The sequence below is a fragment of the Elgaria multicarinata genome, chromosome 15, assembly GCF_023053635.1.
Source record: "Elgaria multicarinata webbii isolate HBS135686 ecotype San Diego chromosome 15, rElgMul1.1.pri, whole genome shotgun sequence".
Classification (NCBI taxonomy): domain Eukaryota; kingdom Metazoa; phylum Chordata; class Lepidosauria; order Squamata; family Anguidae; genus Elgaria; species Elgaria multicarinata.
This window is the reverse complement of record NC_086185.1, coordinates 28,862,767-28,880,043: the sequence shown is the minus strand read 5'-3', so window position 1 is coordinate 28,880,043 and position 17,277 is coordinate 28,862,767. Positions and strand designations below refer to the sequence as shown.

Below are 17,277 nucleotides of genomic sequence, written 5' to 3'. Positions count from 1 at the left end.
CTCAGGCTGAGTTCTGTAGCCAGAGAACACAAGTCTGCATTAGGAATACGTTACAGAAAGTAAGAAAATTTGCTGACATTATTGTGTGTGTTCCTTTTCATATAAGAATTCATTGGTCTAGTGAATGAGATGAATAGTGCTGTGTTTATCCTGTAGTTCTCTGAAGTCATGGATGGGCAAAGTTTCTGGAATCTCAAAAGTCTGAGTGGTGCCTAAGTGAGAATTCCAGTGATTGGTGTCTGGGTTGGGAGGCTTCACTGCCTTGTATAGCTTCTTGCTCTTTCCTAGGAGTACTTTAATCAGAATAAGGTAAGCAGAATAAGAGAAAATGATCTAATCCTCCTAATTTCCAAATTGTATCCAAATTGAACAATTCAGATTTTCTTAGCGCAAAATCTGGATTTCCTGGCTGCTGAATTTCAGTTTTAAAAAGTACAGAATGCAAAATTTATTGATTGATTACATTTTTATACCGCCCAATAGCCGAAGCTCTCTTAATTTCACAAAAATTAAAACCATAATAAAACAACCAACAGGTTAAAAACACAAATACAAAATACAGTATCAAAAGCACAACCAGGATAAAACCACGCAGCAAAAATTGATATAAGATTAAAATGCAGAGTTAGAACAGTAAAATTTAAATTTAAGTTAAAATTAAGTGTTAAAATACTGAGAGAATAAAAAGGTCTTCAGCTGGCGACGAAAAGAGTACAGTGTAGGCGCCAGGCGGACCTCTCTGGGGAGCTCATTCCACAGCCGGGGTGCCGCAGCGGAGAGGGCAGAATGCTTATTTTATCCATAATAACCACAGGTGCTGTGAAGCAAACTGTGTTTCTACAATTAACATCCATAGATGAACTAGGGAAGCAATATTGTGCTTTCAGAAACATCAGTTCCCTTCTGTTATGCACCATAACAATTGGAGATTGCAAGGAATGAAGGACAAGACGTCAAAGATATGGGCAATTGTAGTTTGTTTCACATATGAGCTGTTTGGCAGCGGTGCAATAGGTAGTAGCCTCTAGCATTTGAAAACTTCTGGACTTGATCTGTACTCATGTGCATCTCTCCTCCCCCTACCCCCACCGCCATTCTCTCAATCAGATTTACCCCAAAGAGCTAGCCTTGTAGCAGAGACAAGCACCATTGAAATTCACCGAGAAGACCCTGAGGAAGAACTTGGGATGCGGATAGTTGGGGGTAAAGACACACCTCTTGGCAACATTGTTGTCCAAGAAGTTCTTCGGGATTCAGTTGTTTCAGCAGATGGAAAGATAGCACCTGGAGACCATATCCTAGAGGTAGGTTTGATGTAATGAAAAGGGTTGGGATAAAATTACAGTTCAATACCTGGCCATTAAAATGTAAGCGATCAGGTTTGAAAGCTGGTTTAGCTAATCTGACTTGAACTTTGGAAGGATGAAAATGTAGGAGAAGGTGACATACTGGGGCAAGCAGGTGTAGGTATGTGGAAGGCAAGGATGTCCTCTTAAACAAAGAGAGACTCACTTCTACCTTTGTGGTGTGCTCATAGCATTGCAGTGAGCAATGGCGCATTAACAAACGAGTGGGTTAGTAACCTTTCTGGTTTTCCTCACTAACTTGTACAAGAGAGGAGGGCGGGAGGGTTGCTTATGGATCTGATTTCTTTTTGACCTTCTCTGTGACCTTTCCTGACAGTGCTGCACGTCTGCTTTCTGTTACTGGCTTTGCTACAACTGCTTTTCTGGCCTTTATTCTTTCTAAAAGCCCCAGAACACATTAGACTTTATTTTGACCTTCTTTTAGCTGTGTTAACAGCAGATTCCTGCAGAAATAAACTGTTCTTGTGGTGCCTCCTTCCTGCAGTGCTCATGTTCTATATTCTTTTCCTACACTAGAGGAGGGAAAAGTGCCATGGTATAAGCCTTGTACCCAACAGTATTCTGATTAGTGCTTGTTTTTGTCCTGTCCCAAGGTGAATGGTGTCAACATTAGCAGCGTGACTCATTGCCAAGCTATCTCCTTACTGCGCCAACCCTGTGCTGTGCTCCACCTCATAGTGCTCCAAGAGAAAGGGTTTAACACCAAGGCTGGGCAGCCGGATTCCAGTCCAATAAACCAGGAAGTGATCCACGTTACCCTTGTGAAGAGAGACCAGTCTGAACCTCTTGGCATCAAGTTGATCAGAAAAACTGATGAGCCTGGGATTTTCATTCTGGATCTTTTAGATGGAGGCTTGGCGGCCAAAAATGGGAAACTGACTCAGAATGATAAAGTCCTTTCTATAAATGGCCAAGATTTACGTCAGGGAACACCTGAAGCAGCTGCTCAGATAATCCAGGTAACTTTATGAAGAGGAGATACCTGCAGTTTAATAGCTCAACCCAGGAGTTTTCAAATGCTGCGCTAGGGAAGTCCAGGTCGACCGAAACCACTTGAGATGGAGTCTGTCTGTTGGTCTATTCGGAACCGTATTGTCTGCTCTTGACTTGCAGCAGCTCTTCACAGCCTCAAGCAGTCGTCTTGAGGGCCACGCTCCACACTATATGTACAGTGGCAACTCACTGTATCCCATCCTTTCTGGTATAAAATGTGGTGGCTTGACTACTTGAAAAATGTGATCTCCCTGAAACAGGAGAGCTACCTTAAGTGCAGATGTGCAGGCAGTACTTTTCAAGTAAAAAGGAATTACTACTGTTTTGGATTCACATCATAATCTTTCAGCGTTTCAGAGTATTGTAGAATATTTTGCCCCTTGGTACAAAGCATTTCTTGAACTTTGTAGGAACATCGGGAACTGCCTTACGCAGAGTCAGACTATTGGTACATCTGAACCCAGTACTGTTGACAGTGGCTCAGTTCAGACAACACGTTTTTCAACAGTGGTTTTAGAACTCCACAGTGGAGTTTTTACACCACCGTTGAGAAATGTGTTGTCTGGCAGGAAAATGTGTTGTCTGGCAGGAAAGCGTGTTTAGAAAACACGCTGAATATCCACGCTGTGCAGAGGAGAGTTCCTGCACAACTGTTGTGTTGCGTGGCAGGCTCCATGGAGTTTTCTGTTGCGTTGAGTTGACTTTTCCCACTGGCTACAGAGTTCCCTGGCAAGAGCGGTGAAAGGAGCGAGTGCCGCTCTAGGAGAGCTGTCAGGATTGGTTTTTTTTATATAGCAATGGCTGACGGGATACCATTGGGAGGACCGGGGGAGGAGAGTGGGCAGAGGAACTGTCAATCAAATGTCACAATGACTTTTACTCAACTCCGCGGTAGCCCACAGTCACACAACGGTGGAGTTAGAACATGTTATGTGGGGAGTGCCCCCTAAAAACTCTAACGGTTGAGTGGAATTTTCATATTGCATTGACTAGTGTATTGTCTGAACTGAGCCAGTGACTAGACAGCAATGGCTCTCCAGGTTTTGAGACAGGATACTTCCCTGGCCCTCCTCAGGGATGCTGAGGATTGACCCTGGAGCCTTCTGGATGCAAAGCAGGTCTTCTGCCACTCAACCTCAGCCCATCCCTTGGTTTGTTATGTTTATTACGGAGTGTGTAGGTTGTATTGCATCCTGACCTGCAAGTTAATGTGTGACTCACAGCTCACTGCTGTAGAGTATTTGGTGTTAGAATACTTCAGCCACTTCCTTACTCATCTTCTTTTTTGCTTTTTACTTTTTTAAAAAAATAATACTGTTTATTTATTTTAATAATTTTTACACTAACAAGTAATTATAACATACAGATACGCACATATATTATTGATGCATCTATAATTAACACAATTATAATATTGTGTGTGTTATTAATTTGTCCATTTCTATATCACATTAGAATCTGGTAGTTATTGTCATGGGTATTTAAAGACAACTACAAACAGGAATCGGTTAATTTCACAATTGCAACCATGCATTTTTGTTTCCCTACAAAAGACTTGTAGGCCAAAACGGGAAGCTAAATTTGTCCTTCCCCTTGAATATTTAAATCAACCCACCTTGCTTTGCCTTCTTTGTTGCAGTGCTGCCCTGTGTTTAATATGTCACAGTTTAACATCAGATATGTGATAAGGCTGAGCAGGAGAAATATCTGTGTGTGTGTGTGTGTGTGTGTGTGTGTGTAGGGAGGGGAAGTGTAAGTTCTTGAGCTCTCTCCTGACCTGTAGAACATAAGTTAGACTCTGCAGCCTTCCTCAACCTGGGGCGCTCCAGATGTGTTGGACTGCATCTCCCAGTGGCTGGGGCATTCTGGGAGATGCAGTCCAACACATCTGGAGTGCCCCAGGTTGAGGAAGGCTGAGTTAAAGGAAGCCAGGTTTGCATCCACACTGGGAAATTGAGATATCATTTACAAGTTAGGCCAGTGACAAAACTACCTGACAATTAAGTATCAAGCTGACTTTAGCATATCTATCTATCTATCTATCTATCTATCTATCTATCTATATATCTATCTATATATGTAATATTAATAATTTTTCCATTGCTTCACTGGGTGCCTTTAAACCATGTGATTATGTAACTTGGGCTCTGAAGTTGCATATTTGAAGACATCCATTTTAAGCATCTCCTTTTGGGCTTTTCCTAAGATTAGTGAAGCACGAGTCAATTTCGTGGTCCTTCGTCAGCTTGGCGTGCAACTCTCAGATGCTGCTGAAGATGGCGGTGCGTCAAATACTAGCAGCAGCAGCAGCAATGGGGGAAGTCCTGTGCACCATCACAGGAGACCTGAACAGAATCACTATCAACGAAAATCCAGCTTTCAGAAGGTATTGTCTTGTAATTAATTTCTAGTTTGGGGTTAGACATTAGCTTGATTTATTTGCTACTTGAAGTTAGGGTATAGCACCCAAGATGTGAGAAGAGACTAGATAGTGAGTGACAAAATGTGAGTTTACACTGCATTGTGTAAACTCACATTCCTATATAGAAGTATTTTAGTTAATAATATTCAAAGCAATTAAACCACCATTATCTATTGAGCAAATTATGTCAATTTTGCTTATGTATCCAGCATTTTTAATAAGAAGAGAGAGAATTCATTCTGTAATAATAATAATAATAATAATAATAATAATTTTTATTTCTTGCCCACCTCTCCATTTTGATTGAGGCGGGTAACAATAATAAATAATAAAATACATAATACTCAATTAAAACATAATATACATTGTTAAAAACATCTTAAAACATCCTAAAAACATTTTAAAAAACATCTTAAAATGTCACTGGATAGGCCTGCCAGAAGAGATCAGTCTTTATAGCTTTCTTGAATGCTAGTAGACTGTTAAGTTGATGAGTCTCCTCCGGCAGGCCGTTCCACAGTCTGGGAGCAGCAGAAGAAAAGGTCCTCTGGGTAACAGTTGTTAATCGAGTTTTTGCTAGCTGAAGTAGATTTTTCCCAGAGGACCTGAGTGTACGGGGCGGATTGTATGGGAGAAGGCGATCCCGCAGGTAGCCTGGACCCAAACCATGTAGGGCTTTAAAGGTGATAACCAACACTTTATGCTTTGCTCGGAAACTTCTGTAGAACTTCTCTAGAAACTTCACAGTGGGTGGTGTATTTCCCCCTAATTTACCCTACCTTGCCCCTTGACATTTTCTGAGGAAACCCTTGCACATCTTCCATGGAGCCTATGTGCCATGCACGCTGGGTCTCACTCTTGCCCTCTTTGAACTTAAGAGTGTGGCCTTGAACATGGCAATAAGGAGATCCTACCCAGGCAATACAATCAACATCTGAGGCTCTCCACTGAGTGAGGCTTTGAGGGTGTGGCCCCTGTTTGTGGAACACTCTCTGCAATTTTGCCAACGTTTTGGCACCTGGTGAAGACTTTCGTCTACTCCTAGGCCTTTGATGGATTTTTATATAAAAAAAATGTCAGTTGTTTTTATCAGGTCCCAGTATTTTATTGTAAATGGTTTTTTTTTCATCTGTTTTAAATTGTTTTAAATTTTGTATGCTAAAGATTTTTATATTATGTTTTTATTAGATTGTATTTTTAAGTTGCAATTTTTGTGAACTGCCCAGAGAGCTTTGGCTATAGAAATGGAAAAAATGGGGGGGGGGGGGGGGGGCGGGGGAGAGGTGAAAAAAATGATCCATGGATTAAAATAGTTGTTTTTGTTCTGTATGTTCACTGCTCATGCTAGACACCCAACACACCTGGAGGGCACCAGGTTGGGGAAGACTTAGTTTCTGTTAGATGAAAACCATCAATCTGAAGAAGTCATAGAATCATAGAATAGTAGAGTTGGAAAGGGGCTATAAGGCCATCGAGTCCAACCCCCTGCTCAGTGCAGGAACCCACCTTAAAGCATCCCTGACAGTCTGCAGGTTTTTGGCTGAAAAGTAATTCCTCAGTCTGGATCAGGGAGGAGCGAAGAATTTTTTTTCTTCAGTTAGAAGTGAGTCAGTTGAAAAGTGTGGGCAGTTGGTGGAGGGAGAGGAAAGCACTTGGCAGAAAGAGGGCAATATAATAATAATAATAATAATAATAATAGTAGTAGTAGTAGTAGTAGTAGTAGTTACCGGCCTCTCCCTCTGGATCGAGGCGGGGTACAACACAAGTAAAAACACCACAAAATACATCCAACTAATTCAAACGTTTAAAACCAGTGCATCATTAAAAGCAGCACACCATTAAAAGGGCATCTTAAAATTCCACTGGGTAGGCCTGCCAGAAGAGATCAGTCTTTATGGCTTTCTTAAATTCTGGAAGACTGTTGACGAATCTCTCCCGGCAAGCCATTCCACAAACTGGGAAGAAAAGGTCCCAGAAGAAAAGGTCCTCTGGGTAATGGTTGTCAGCCTTGTTTCTGTTGGCTGGACTAAAGTAACAAAGGATAAAGTAACAAAGTAAAGTAGGGAGTAAGATTATTAGGAATAATGAGTGAGAATGGAGTTAAACAGCGTCAGTTGAAATAAGGCAGATTGTGTTTATCATCTTTTAAATTCATATACCTGTTAGAACATAAGAACATAAGAAGAGCCCTGATGCTGGATCAGACCAAGGGTCCACCTAACCCAGCACTCTGTTCACACAGTGGCCAACCAGCCATCAGCCATGGACCAACAAGCAGGACATGGTGGAACAGCACCCTCCCGCCCATGTTCCCCTGCAACTGGTGCGCATAGGCTTCTGCCTTGAATACTGGAGATAGCACACAACCATCAGGGATAGTAGCCAATGAAAGCCTAGCCTTCGCCTCCAGGAATTTATCCACCCCCCTTTTAAAGCCATCCAAATTGGTGGCTGTCACTACATCTTGTGGTAGTGAGTTCCATAATTTAACTATGCGCTGTGTGAAGAATAGCGTTATTTTTATGTGCTCAGAGGAGATACGTTTAAAAGAATGTATATAACTACTGAAAATATCTAATAATTATTTAGCGATCATCTGGTTATTTAACATTTTAAAACTCCTGTGCGGAGATCGAGCTTGTAAAACACAAGCAGCCGAGTCAGCCCCATGCTAACAAAAGGCTCTTTAAGGAGTTATCCATAGAAGGTTTTCATTGTGTGGTTTCTTAGTAAAGTGGGAAGGATATCTTTGCTAGGAGAGTAGTTGGCAGTGTTGGTTATGTTGTAACAGTGCCAAAGATTCAAGCAATATTGTTTCTGGCTGTGAGTTGGTGGTGGCAGCATGTAAGGTTACCTCCGAGATCAGCAGTCCTGTGTCTGGTAAAAGTGGGAGTATTTAGGACCAGCTGATCATCACAAACCTATCCAGCAGGCTTCTACAACTGTATATTAAGGAAGGAGGTCAGTTGAAGGGTGAAAGTTATCTTTCAGGTGCAGTATTTATTTATTTACTTATTTATTACATTTTTATACCGCCCAATAGCCGAAGCTCTCTGGGCGGTTCACAAAAATTAAAACCACAAAAAACAACCAACAGGTTAAAAACACAATTACGAAATACAGTATAAAAAGCGCAACCAGGATAAAAGCACGCAGCAAAGTTGATTATAAATTAAAATACAGAGTTAAAACAGTAAAATTTAAATTTAAGTTAAAATTAAGTGTTAAAATACTGGGAGAATAAAAAGGTCTTCAGCTGGCGACAAAAGGAGTACAGTGTAGGCACCAGGCGGACCTCTCTGGGGAGCTCGTTCCACAACCGGGGTGCCACAGCGGAGAAAGCCCTCCTCCTAGTAGCCACCTGCCTCACTTCCTTTGGCAGGGGCTCACGGAGAAGGGCCCCTGTAGATGATTTTAAGGTCCGGGCAGGTACATATGGGAGGAGGCGTTCCTTCAGATAACCTGGCCCCAAACCGTTTAGGGCTTTAAATGTCAATACCAGCACTTTGAATCGGGCTCGGACCTGGACTGGCAGCCAATGAAGCTGGAAAAGGACTAGCGTAATGTGATCTCGTCGGCCAGTCCCTGTTAGTAAACGGGCTGCCCTATTTTGTACCTGCTGAAGCTTCCGGACTTCAGTATGGTTGAAAAACATTGCTCAGGCTAGTATAAGGAGTTTGTGCCTGTCCTGTATGTATGAGATCCACTGTATATTCACCGCCGTGGCACCCCGGCGGTGGAATGAGCTCCCCAGAGAGGTCCGCCTGGCGCCTACGCTGTATTCCTTGCGTCGCCAGCTGAAGACCTTTTTACTCTCTCAATATTTTAACACTTAATTTTAACTTAAATTTAAATTTTACTGTTCTAACTCTGTATTTTAATCTTATGTCAATTTCTGCTGCGTGGTTTTATCCTGGTTGTGCTTTTGATACTGTATTTTGTATTTGTGTTTTTAGACTGTTGGTTGTTTTATTGTGGTTTTAATTTTTGTGAACCGCCCAGAGAGCTTCGGCTATTGGGCGGTATAAAAATGTAATAAATAAATATATAAATAAAACCTGGTGGAAACACCACAGTTTTAAATTTTCCAAAGTGTTTATTTTCCGGTACTAGCTGTTTTTAATTGTCACATAATTCAGGTTCCCTGTGTTCTTGGTGATTATGAGGCTCAAAAGGTGGACAGTTATAAACGAAACTTGAAGCCTGTCATCTCTGCAATCTTTCTAGAACCTTTAACCAGCTGATTCCACACACATCCCTCTCCACAGACGTCCACTTCTTGAAAGGGGAACTTGAACAGATTGTCATTTCAATGGCAGCCTCTGGCAGATAGTTCTATATTTAAGCAGCCGTATGTGTGAAGAAACACTTCTTGAACTGGCTGAGAATTTCTCATGTTGTCTGATTTCTCAAATAGGTACTGCATCATTTATTGCTCTCATATACTTGCTTGAAGAGAATATTCATCCCCTCTGGACCCATTGCATATCTATTTATTTATTTATTGCATTTTTATACCGCCCAATAGCCGAAGCTCTCTGGGCGGTTCACAAAAATTAAAACCATGAAAAGCATAAAAACAACGAACAATTTAAAAACACGAATACAAAATACAATATAAAAAGCACAACCGGGATTAAAACCACACAGCAAAAATTGATATAGGTTAAAATATGGAATTAAAACAGCGAAGTTTAAATTTAAGTTAAATTAAGTGTTAAAATGCTGAGAAAATAAAAAGGTCTTCAGCTGGCGATGAAAGGAGTATACTGTAGGCACCAAGCGAACTTGTCTGCTTCCTCCTGGTCCTGCAGCGTGGGCAAACTTGTTTTGGAGCACTTCTGTTTCTGAGATTAGAAGTGGAATTTTAGATAGTGCTTCATATTGGTCAGCCCCCATGTTGGTTTTAAACACCACTGCCACTACCATCATTGTCAGTTGAAGACTTGCTAGTGATTGTGTTGTCACGATGCAATTTTAATTGATTTTTAATTTATTAAAATAAAATTCTACCCTACCTTTCCGGAGCTGGGAGGGTCCACAAAGGTGGCTTCATGGCTAAAACCAGAAAAAACACAGTACAAATAATAAGATAAAAAGAAATACAATGGTCAATTAAGTCATTAAAACCGCAGAAAGTTAAAATGGATTAAAGGCAGGACACAATTTTAAAATACCTTTGCCACCTTTCTAAAAACTGAACCTCTTTTAGGAGGGAGTTCCACAATTTATTTATTTATTATTTATTTTATTTATTTATTACACTTATATACCGCTCCCATAGCCAGGGCTCTCTGGGCGGTTTACAGAAATTCTAAAATTGAGGTAAAAACAAGTATACAAAATTTAAAACTCTAAAACACAGAACATACACACATAAAGCATTAAAAACCGATTAAAAACTAAACATGTGGGTAATTAGGATGTGCCGCCATATGCCTGGGTAAAGAGGAAAGCCAGTGTAGTGTAGTGGCTAAGATTTTGGACTGGGAGTCAGGAGATCCAGGTTCTAGTCCCCACTCGGCCATGGACCCCCACTGGGTGACTTTGGGCCAGTCACAGCCTCTCAGCCCAACCTACCTCACAGGGTTGTTGTTGTGAGGATAAAATGGAGAGGAGGAGGATTATGTATGCCACCTTGGGTTCCTTGGAGGAAAAAAGGTGGGCTATAAATGAAATAAATAAATCTGGGTGCTCTCATGCCACTAGTATGGAGGAATGTGGGCCCAGGGCCTTAGATGTTGAGCACAGTAAGTGAGTAGCTTCATGTGGGGAGGTGGCAGTCCTCCTTTCCAATCCTTTATCTTTCACTTGCAGGGCTAGGAGAGTGCAGGAGAGCTGTTATTAATTAAAGCATTGGGGTGTGTTTTGTTTTATGCTGTGATCATGAGCAGGAATCTGCGTTCTTTGTATTCTAGAGTGTTTGTGATCCAAAAGTCCTCTGAGCTTAGCTGCAATCCTCATTGTAGTTGGTGCGGGCTGTGGGAGATGGAATGAATTTTCTCAGCAACAAAATCTATTGTGAGCTATCCCGGTTGTAATGCAAAGTATTTTGGGCTGGTCCGGTCTTGAATAGGCAATTAAGATGCAATCTCTCTATATAAAACGCTTAGGTATGTTTCCGTAAAGGCTTCAGCTGATACAAGTTGCTAAGCAACAGTAACAACGTGTAACGTCAGCTGATACAGGTTGCTAAGCCCCTCGCCCGACTCCTCCGGGCTTTCCAAGGTAATCCTACACCCCTTTCTGCCTCTTCGCACTCCTCCCATGAAGGGGGTAGTGCCACGGTCCGGAGCATGAGCGAGGCACGGCCGGGGCCCTTGGTGGCCGGGTGGGAGGCCGCTTGCCTGCTGCAAGCCGAGGCCCCGGCCTAATCTCATGCGAGCTGGGCGTGCGGCCCAAGGCTGACAGGAACCCTGGGGAGAGGGGGACACCTGCTCCCCTCCCCTCGACCTCCCTGCCCCCCAGGTCTGCCAGGCGGCGCTGTATCAGTGGCCTCCAAGCAGCCCCCGCCCCCGTGATGATATTTAATTAATAAACTTTAAGATATGCTACAACGGCGTATGTTACGCTGGGTACAGCTAGTAGCTTTATAAAAGACCTGTTCTTGGTAGAGATGAAAATGGCTAGAATTGGTTTCTTGATATTCCATGCAGCCCTGACTTCTAAAATAATTCTTCATGATCAAAACAAAGTACAGAAGCTTAAATGTACGCCTTTTAAGTTAGATACAATTAATTTTGATATATGCCTTTGACAAAGTGATTTCTTTCCCATAGTTTACTAATTAAACCTAGGTGCATATTTCCCCCCTAGACTTCTATAAATCAAGCTTTTTAATGTTTATACCTCACACAATATTTTTGCTCATTAATTGATGTGAAAACTTTTAAGTTCACTTTGACCCTGAAATACAGTTTGATATCGCTTCATCTCTCACATAATCCTTTTATCTTTAGTGATTTGCTTTGATTCAGCATTATCTCATTGAATATTATCCAAATTGCTTTGCCAATTACATTTTGATAACAGTTAATCATTGTGATCATTGTGAATTGACTTTGTATTTTCCCTATTAGGACCAATTACCTTGTAATTTATTTAATTCTCTAGATTCCTAATTACCTTTTACGCAACATGCTTAATTGCCCGGGGCTTGCCTCTCCAAGACAAGACAACTTTTCTGCTCTTTTGTTGCTTTCTTCAGTAATCATTTTGAGCACGTTAACGGTGCCACCAACCTTTTGTGGAAGATCTGTGACACCCACTGATTCCTCTCTCTTGTGTGTGGATAGTCCTGTTTTGGCTACATAAGTATCCACACTTGGAGTTTGAGTTTACTTTTAATAAATAGGATATATGTAGTCATGAGTAGTTCCGAGCAATTTGCATTCCATTACAGCAGTTCCCTTTAATGATTTTTTTTGTTCCAAACTGAACATGTCTGGTCCTTTTCACCATTTCTCACAGAAATTATCTTCTTAAGATTTTAATCTTTCAAAGTCTCCACTGAATATTTCTGTTGTGCCATCAATCGCCTTCAGTTGTCATACCCAAAAAGAGATACCACAATCCAAATGGAAATTTGGTATTCATTGACTGGGTTCAGATGACACAATAACTCACAATGACTTAAATAAACCACAACGGTTTACTTAACCCATCGTGGGTTCTCGTGTCTTAATCCACAATATCTTATTTACCAAAATAACCCGCTCTTGATAACCCACAATCTGCAGTAAGGGTTGTTTAACCCATTGTGGGTTATCGTGTTGTCTGTCGGGCACCATGAGTTAATTTGATCGCTTATAGAGTCGCTTTGGCAGGAACAGTTCAAATTGCTTCTGCCAATCTGCTCCTCGTGGGCGTTCTCTGTACTACGAGATTTGGAACAGCTTAAACGCGCTACTGCAATAGTGTCTTGGGGTTAAATGTACAACTGCGATATAGTGAATGGGTGAAAGAGCGCTACTGCGGTATTGTGAACAACTTAAACCCAGTATTTTATATGAGTTAAACACATTACTGTGCTGTTGCCAGTGACTTAAACTGTATGCTCGGGTAGGAGGCTTAAATGGACTTAGACTGCAAAGGAAGATGAGATACCAGTGTGCTTGGCCGGGAGGACTGCAGCGGGATGGGCGATGAGTCAGATGACACGCAGTATCTTAATAAGCTACGAACAGTAGCTTATTAGGTTGTCTGTGTGGCAGGGCATAATGAACCATTTCAAAAATAAACTACTCTTCATAGTTTATTAATCCATTCTAGATTAATGAACACGGCCATTGTTTTAGGACTATGCAGTGGTTATTTTCGATGCTTTGGCTGTACATTGAAATTGCTCAAAGCATTGATTCTTTTTCCTACAATACCAGGACTTGTTAGCACTGACATACAATTAATATTTATTTATTTACCTTCCTATAGCGCCCAATACGCGAAGCTCTCTTGGCAGTTCATAACAATAGCTGTTCTCTCTCTCTGTCTCTCTCTCTCTCCCCCCCCCCCCCAAACTTCTCTTTTAGGCAGTCCCTCAAGGATATCTCAACCAGGAGAAGGTAGTTGCCATAAAGAAGGAGCCAAAAGAATCTCTAGGAATAACGATAGGAGGTGGAAGGGATATTAAAAATAGACTCCCAATTTATGTAACTAGCGTACAGCCTGTTGGATGCCTTTTTAGAGATGGCAGGATTAAGAAAGGTAAGATGCCTTTAGAAACTCCTTCTTTAATTTGGTGCCTAGAGAGAACAAAATACTACATAATTATGCATGAATGAAATTGCAAGGGTCATAGTGATCCAAAGTAAAGCGTTGCACTTCATCACAAAAGATTGGTTACGGTCTGTCCCTTTTCATATACATTTAAAACAGGAGATGTACTTTTGAATATAAATAATGTCGACTTGACACATCTGAGCTACAATGAAGCGGTCTCTGCATTGAAATCGAATGCGGCATTGCACACCGTGGCACTGAAAGCCCTAGAAATTGTGGTACCAGAGCAGACATCTGAATCGGCTGAGACTCCTGATACCAGAGAAAATGGCTTCAGCTGGGCTACCTGGGCTCCTCTCTGGACCATGTGGCTTGGATTGCCCAGGTAAGTCTGTCTGCTTGCTGTCCCCATCGGCATTTTTTTCCTGATTATGGTTTTGGATTGGTCTGTTTTGCTTAAAATGTTGCAAATGAAAATCGCACTGGCTTTCAAAACTAATCAAGAAACTCCCAAAACTTTTTAGTACTTCTGTTCACCATGCTTTGGAAGAGCAATGCTTGAAAATAATCCTCAAAGTCACCATCTAAGACATTACACCAAAGAAAGCTTGACTATGGCTTGTTGTGGCATCAAAATTTACTGACCATAGTTTAGGTAGGGTGACCCTATGAAAAGGAGGACTGGGCTCCTGTATCTTTAACAGTTGCATTGAAAAAGGAATTTCAGCAAGTGTCATTTGAATATATGGAGAACCTGGGGAAATTTCCTCTTCATCACAACAGTTAAAGCTGCAGGTGCCCTGCACTCTTTTAAATCTGTCTCTCTAGTACAGCTCCTGCACCTTTAACTGTTGTGATGAAGACGGAATTTCACCAGGTGCTGCATGCATACAAATGACACCTGCTGAAATTCCCTTTTCTATGCAACTGTTAAAGATACAGGAGCCCAGTCCTCTTTTTCATATGGTCACCCTAGTTTAGGGCCATCACCCTGCCTCCAGCTTCTGCTGCACCATGGAGTGGGGGTGAACTTATGAAGCTGAGAGGACAGAAAACAAAAGCAGGCAAGCAACTCTGAGCCATGGTTTTGGTCTGGGTACATGTTTTGAAAGCTCAAACCATGGTCTGAGTTTTGAGTTATGATTAGCCTAAGACCCATAGCATGGTGTAATGACTGAATTGAGCCCGTTGTGTTCTAAAAGGGAGAATCAAAAGTACGTTTGTCCAGACTTTGTGGCTTCATCAAACTGCAAAATACTCCCTGGAAAAGCTAAGGAAACTAGATGGGATGACAAAAGTGGGTTTGCAGTTGAAAACAGTCATTCTCCTCTGTCCGTAATGTGTTGTGATGCGCCATGTTGCCCCATCACTGTGGGTTCGCCCTTGGAAACAATGTAGTCATATCACATCATGTGTTGCCATACCTGTGTGTAATAAGCCGGAGGGGTGGGTGGGTGGGAATGCAATGTAGGGCTGGCATTTTTAGCACAAACCTGTGTGTGTTATCATAGAAGTGCAACGATGCTGGAATCTGAAGTCAATTAGCACGGAGGTTGCTTGTGCTTCATGGGAGGATCTTTCCCGAAAGATGATCCAGCAAAGTGGCTTTAAAATTACCGTATATATGCTTTATTCTGGACCTCCATCACTTGGCTTCGGATGAATGTTGGCATGCCTCCTTGTGGTTAGATCTAAAATTTCACAGGGTTGTTGTTGTGAGGATGAAATGGAGAGGAGGATTATGTTGTACGCCGCCTTGGGTTCCTTGGAGGAAAAAGGAGGGATATAAATGCAATAATAAATAAATAAGCATTGAAATGGAGCATTTTGGGGTATGGTGATGAAAAAGAATGTGAAAAATGCTCCCGTCCCCTCCATCAGTTGTGTTCACTGTTGTGGTCACCTCCTTCCTGCTGCTGCTCCATTACCTTTTCCCCCCCTTCTCATTACTGTCACATCTTCTTCATTAAGTCAACTAGGGGAATCACAGTGAATGGAATGATATCCTGATTTACATAGTGGATCAAATTTGTCTATAGGCTGATTTTCACTGAGGGCAAGGTCAGTTCAGAATGTGGGCAAAGCTTCCTGAGAAGATGAATATTTTCTGCCCACTTTGAAGCTATTGCTAAATGGGGCAGTGTTTTTCTTTTTTCTCTTTTTAATGCTTCCATAAGTGTTTATGAAACTGCTCATCCCTTTTGGTTCTTCTTTTTTTAACATTTTTATAAGCAGAATATGAAGTGCACAATTAGGTGTTTCAGTTGAATGACACTGTATCCCTGCATGTTGTGGTTTTCAAATATAGAGCGAGCTGTATGGAAATGCTCTGCTTCCTGTTTCCGCATCTTCTCTCTACTGTGCTTCTCCCGCTTCCTGCATGCAGTTAATGATGCACAAATGCAAATCGTAGCTCTCTCACGAACCAGACACTGTAGCAGTAGCTTGAAACAAGTTCCTGGTTTATATTATCTGTGGTTTGCATGGGTGCGTGTGTAGTGTAAACTGGATTAAGAAGGTAAGGGGCGATTACTTCAGAGCAGGAGGAAGAAGTATGTGTAGACAAGGCTGGCTCCCAATTTATAAGGCACAGCATTACATTTCCACCACTCATTGTATATTGAAGTTGTGGGGTGGATCAGATTTTTGCCATCTAATGAATATAGGAAATGCTGTTACTTTTGGAGCTGTGCTGCTTTAGAAAAGTGCCCCAAGCTTTTTCTTAACACTTGGTGCTTGCTCATGGTTTTGCACGTCTCGTTCTGTTTAGAGACCACGTGTCACGTTTGCACGAAACCCCCTTCACAAAGAAAGGGTCTAGTCCGTGTGTTTGATCATTCACTGCCAGCAAGGCTGCCATTCCCAGCACGATGTTTGCTTTCCATTAAAGAACCTGCGTGCTGAGTACAGTCATTGTTTCCTGATATACAATCCATTGGAAACCAGATATTTTATCCCCGAGCAGCAGTGATGCCGGCAGGAATGATCTCCTAATCGTATTGATTTCGAGGAGTGCTCAAATGTAATACAGACATGGCATTTCCTACTTAGGTTTCTCTGATACTGCAGTATTCCTTTACCCTGATTGAAGGTGAAAGATAATTCAGCTTCCATGTTAAAAAAGAAAAGTTCTACACGGAAGATAAAGAGCTCTCACTGACTGACTGACTGTGTGTTCTGTTTCAGCCACCTCCACTTCTGTCAAGATATTATCTTGCATAAAAGCAACTCTGAGAGCTGGGGATTCAGCATAGTTGGCGGGTTTGAAGAAAGCAAAGGGAACCAGCCGTTCTTCATTAAGACCATTGTGCCGGGAACCCCTGCCTTCTGGGACAAAAGGCTGAAGTAGGTACCATTACTTTGCCTTCATTGTGGAATCTCTGGTGTTAAACACAGTGACTTCCTTTTTGAAAAATACACAGCACACCTCCACCCCCAGTTAATCAGGATGCGATTGATTCCTCGGTTCTTAGTGCTGATTAGCCCAGGGCAGAAACTCACACAGACATTCTAATGTGCAGCTGCCTCTGGGGCAGGTAATTCTGGTGCACCTCTGTATCAAAAGTGATTAGATCGTTTAACAACGCCTGGTGCAGCGTTACCCACCTCTGGTGAGAGACAAGGTCAGAGCAGTAAATCTTGCACAGATGCAGCAGGCAGCATCCTTTGAGGGCAGGTAACTCTAGCCCAGCTCAGGAGGGAGCTGTTGCACCCGTGTCCTGCTTGGGGGCTTCCCATAGGCCTCTGGTTGGCCACTGTGTGAACAGAGTGCTGGAC

General features: G+C 42.0%; 1 protein-coding gene across 1 annotated transcript in view; it reads left to right on the top strand.

Annotated features, from left to right (window-relative positions):
• Positions 1-17,277, top strand: part of LOC134409134 (ligand of Numb protein X 2-like) — a 55,210-nt gene that overhangs the window by 33,379 nt on the left and 4,554 nt on the right. The window contains exons 4-9 of the mRNA XM_063141716.1: positions 1,108-1,304; positions 1,961-2,326; positions 4,567-4,746; positions 13,311-13,485; positions 13,657-13,885; positions 16,687-16,845. Of these exons, the coding sequence (XP_062997786.1) occupies positions 1,108-1,304; positions 1,961-2,326; positions 4,567-4,746; positions 13,311-13,485; positions 13,657-13,885; positions 16,687-16,845 (1,306 nt within the window). The remainder of the gene's footprint in view (positions 1-1,107; positions 1,305-1,960; positions 2,327-4,566; positions 4,747-13,310; positions 13,486-13,656; positions 13,886-16,686; positions 16,846-17,277) is intronic.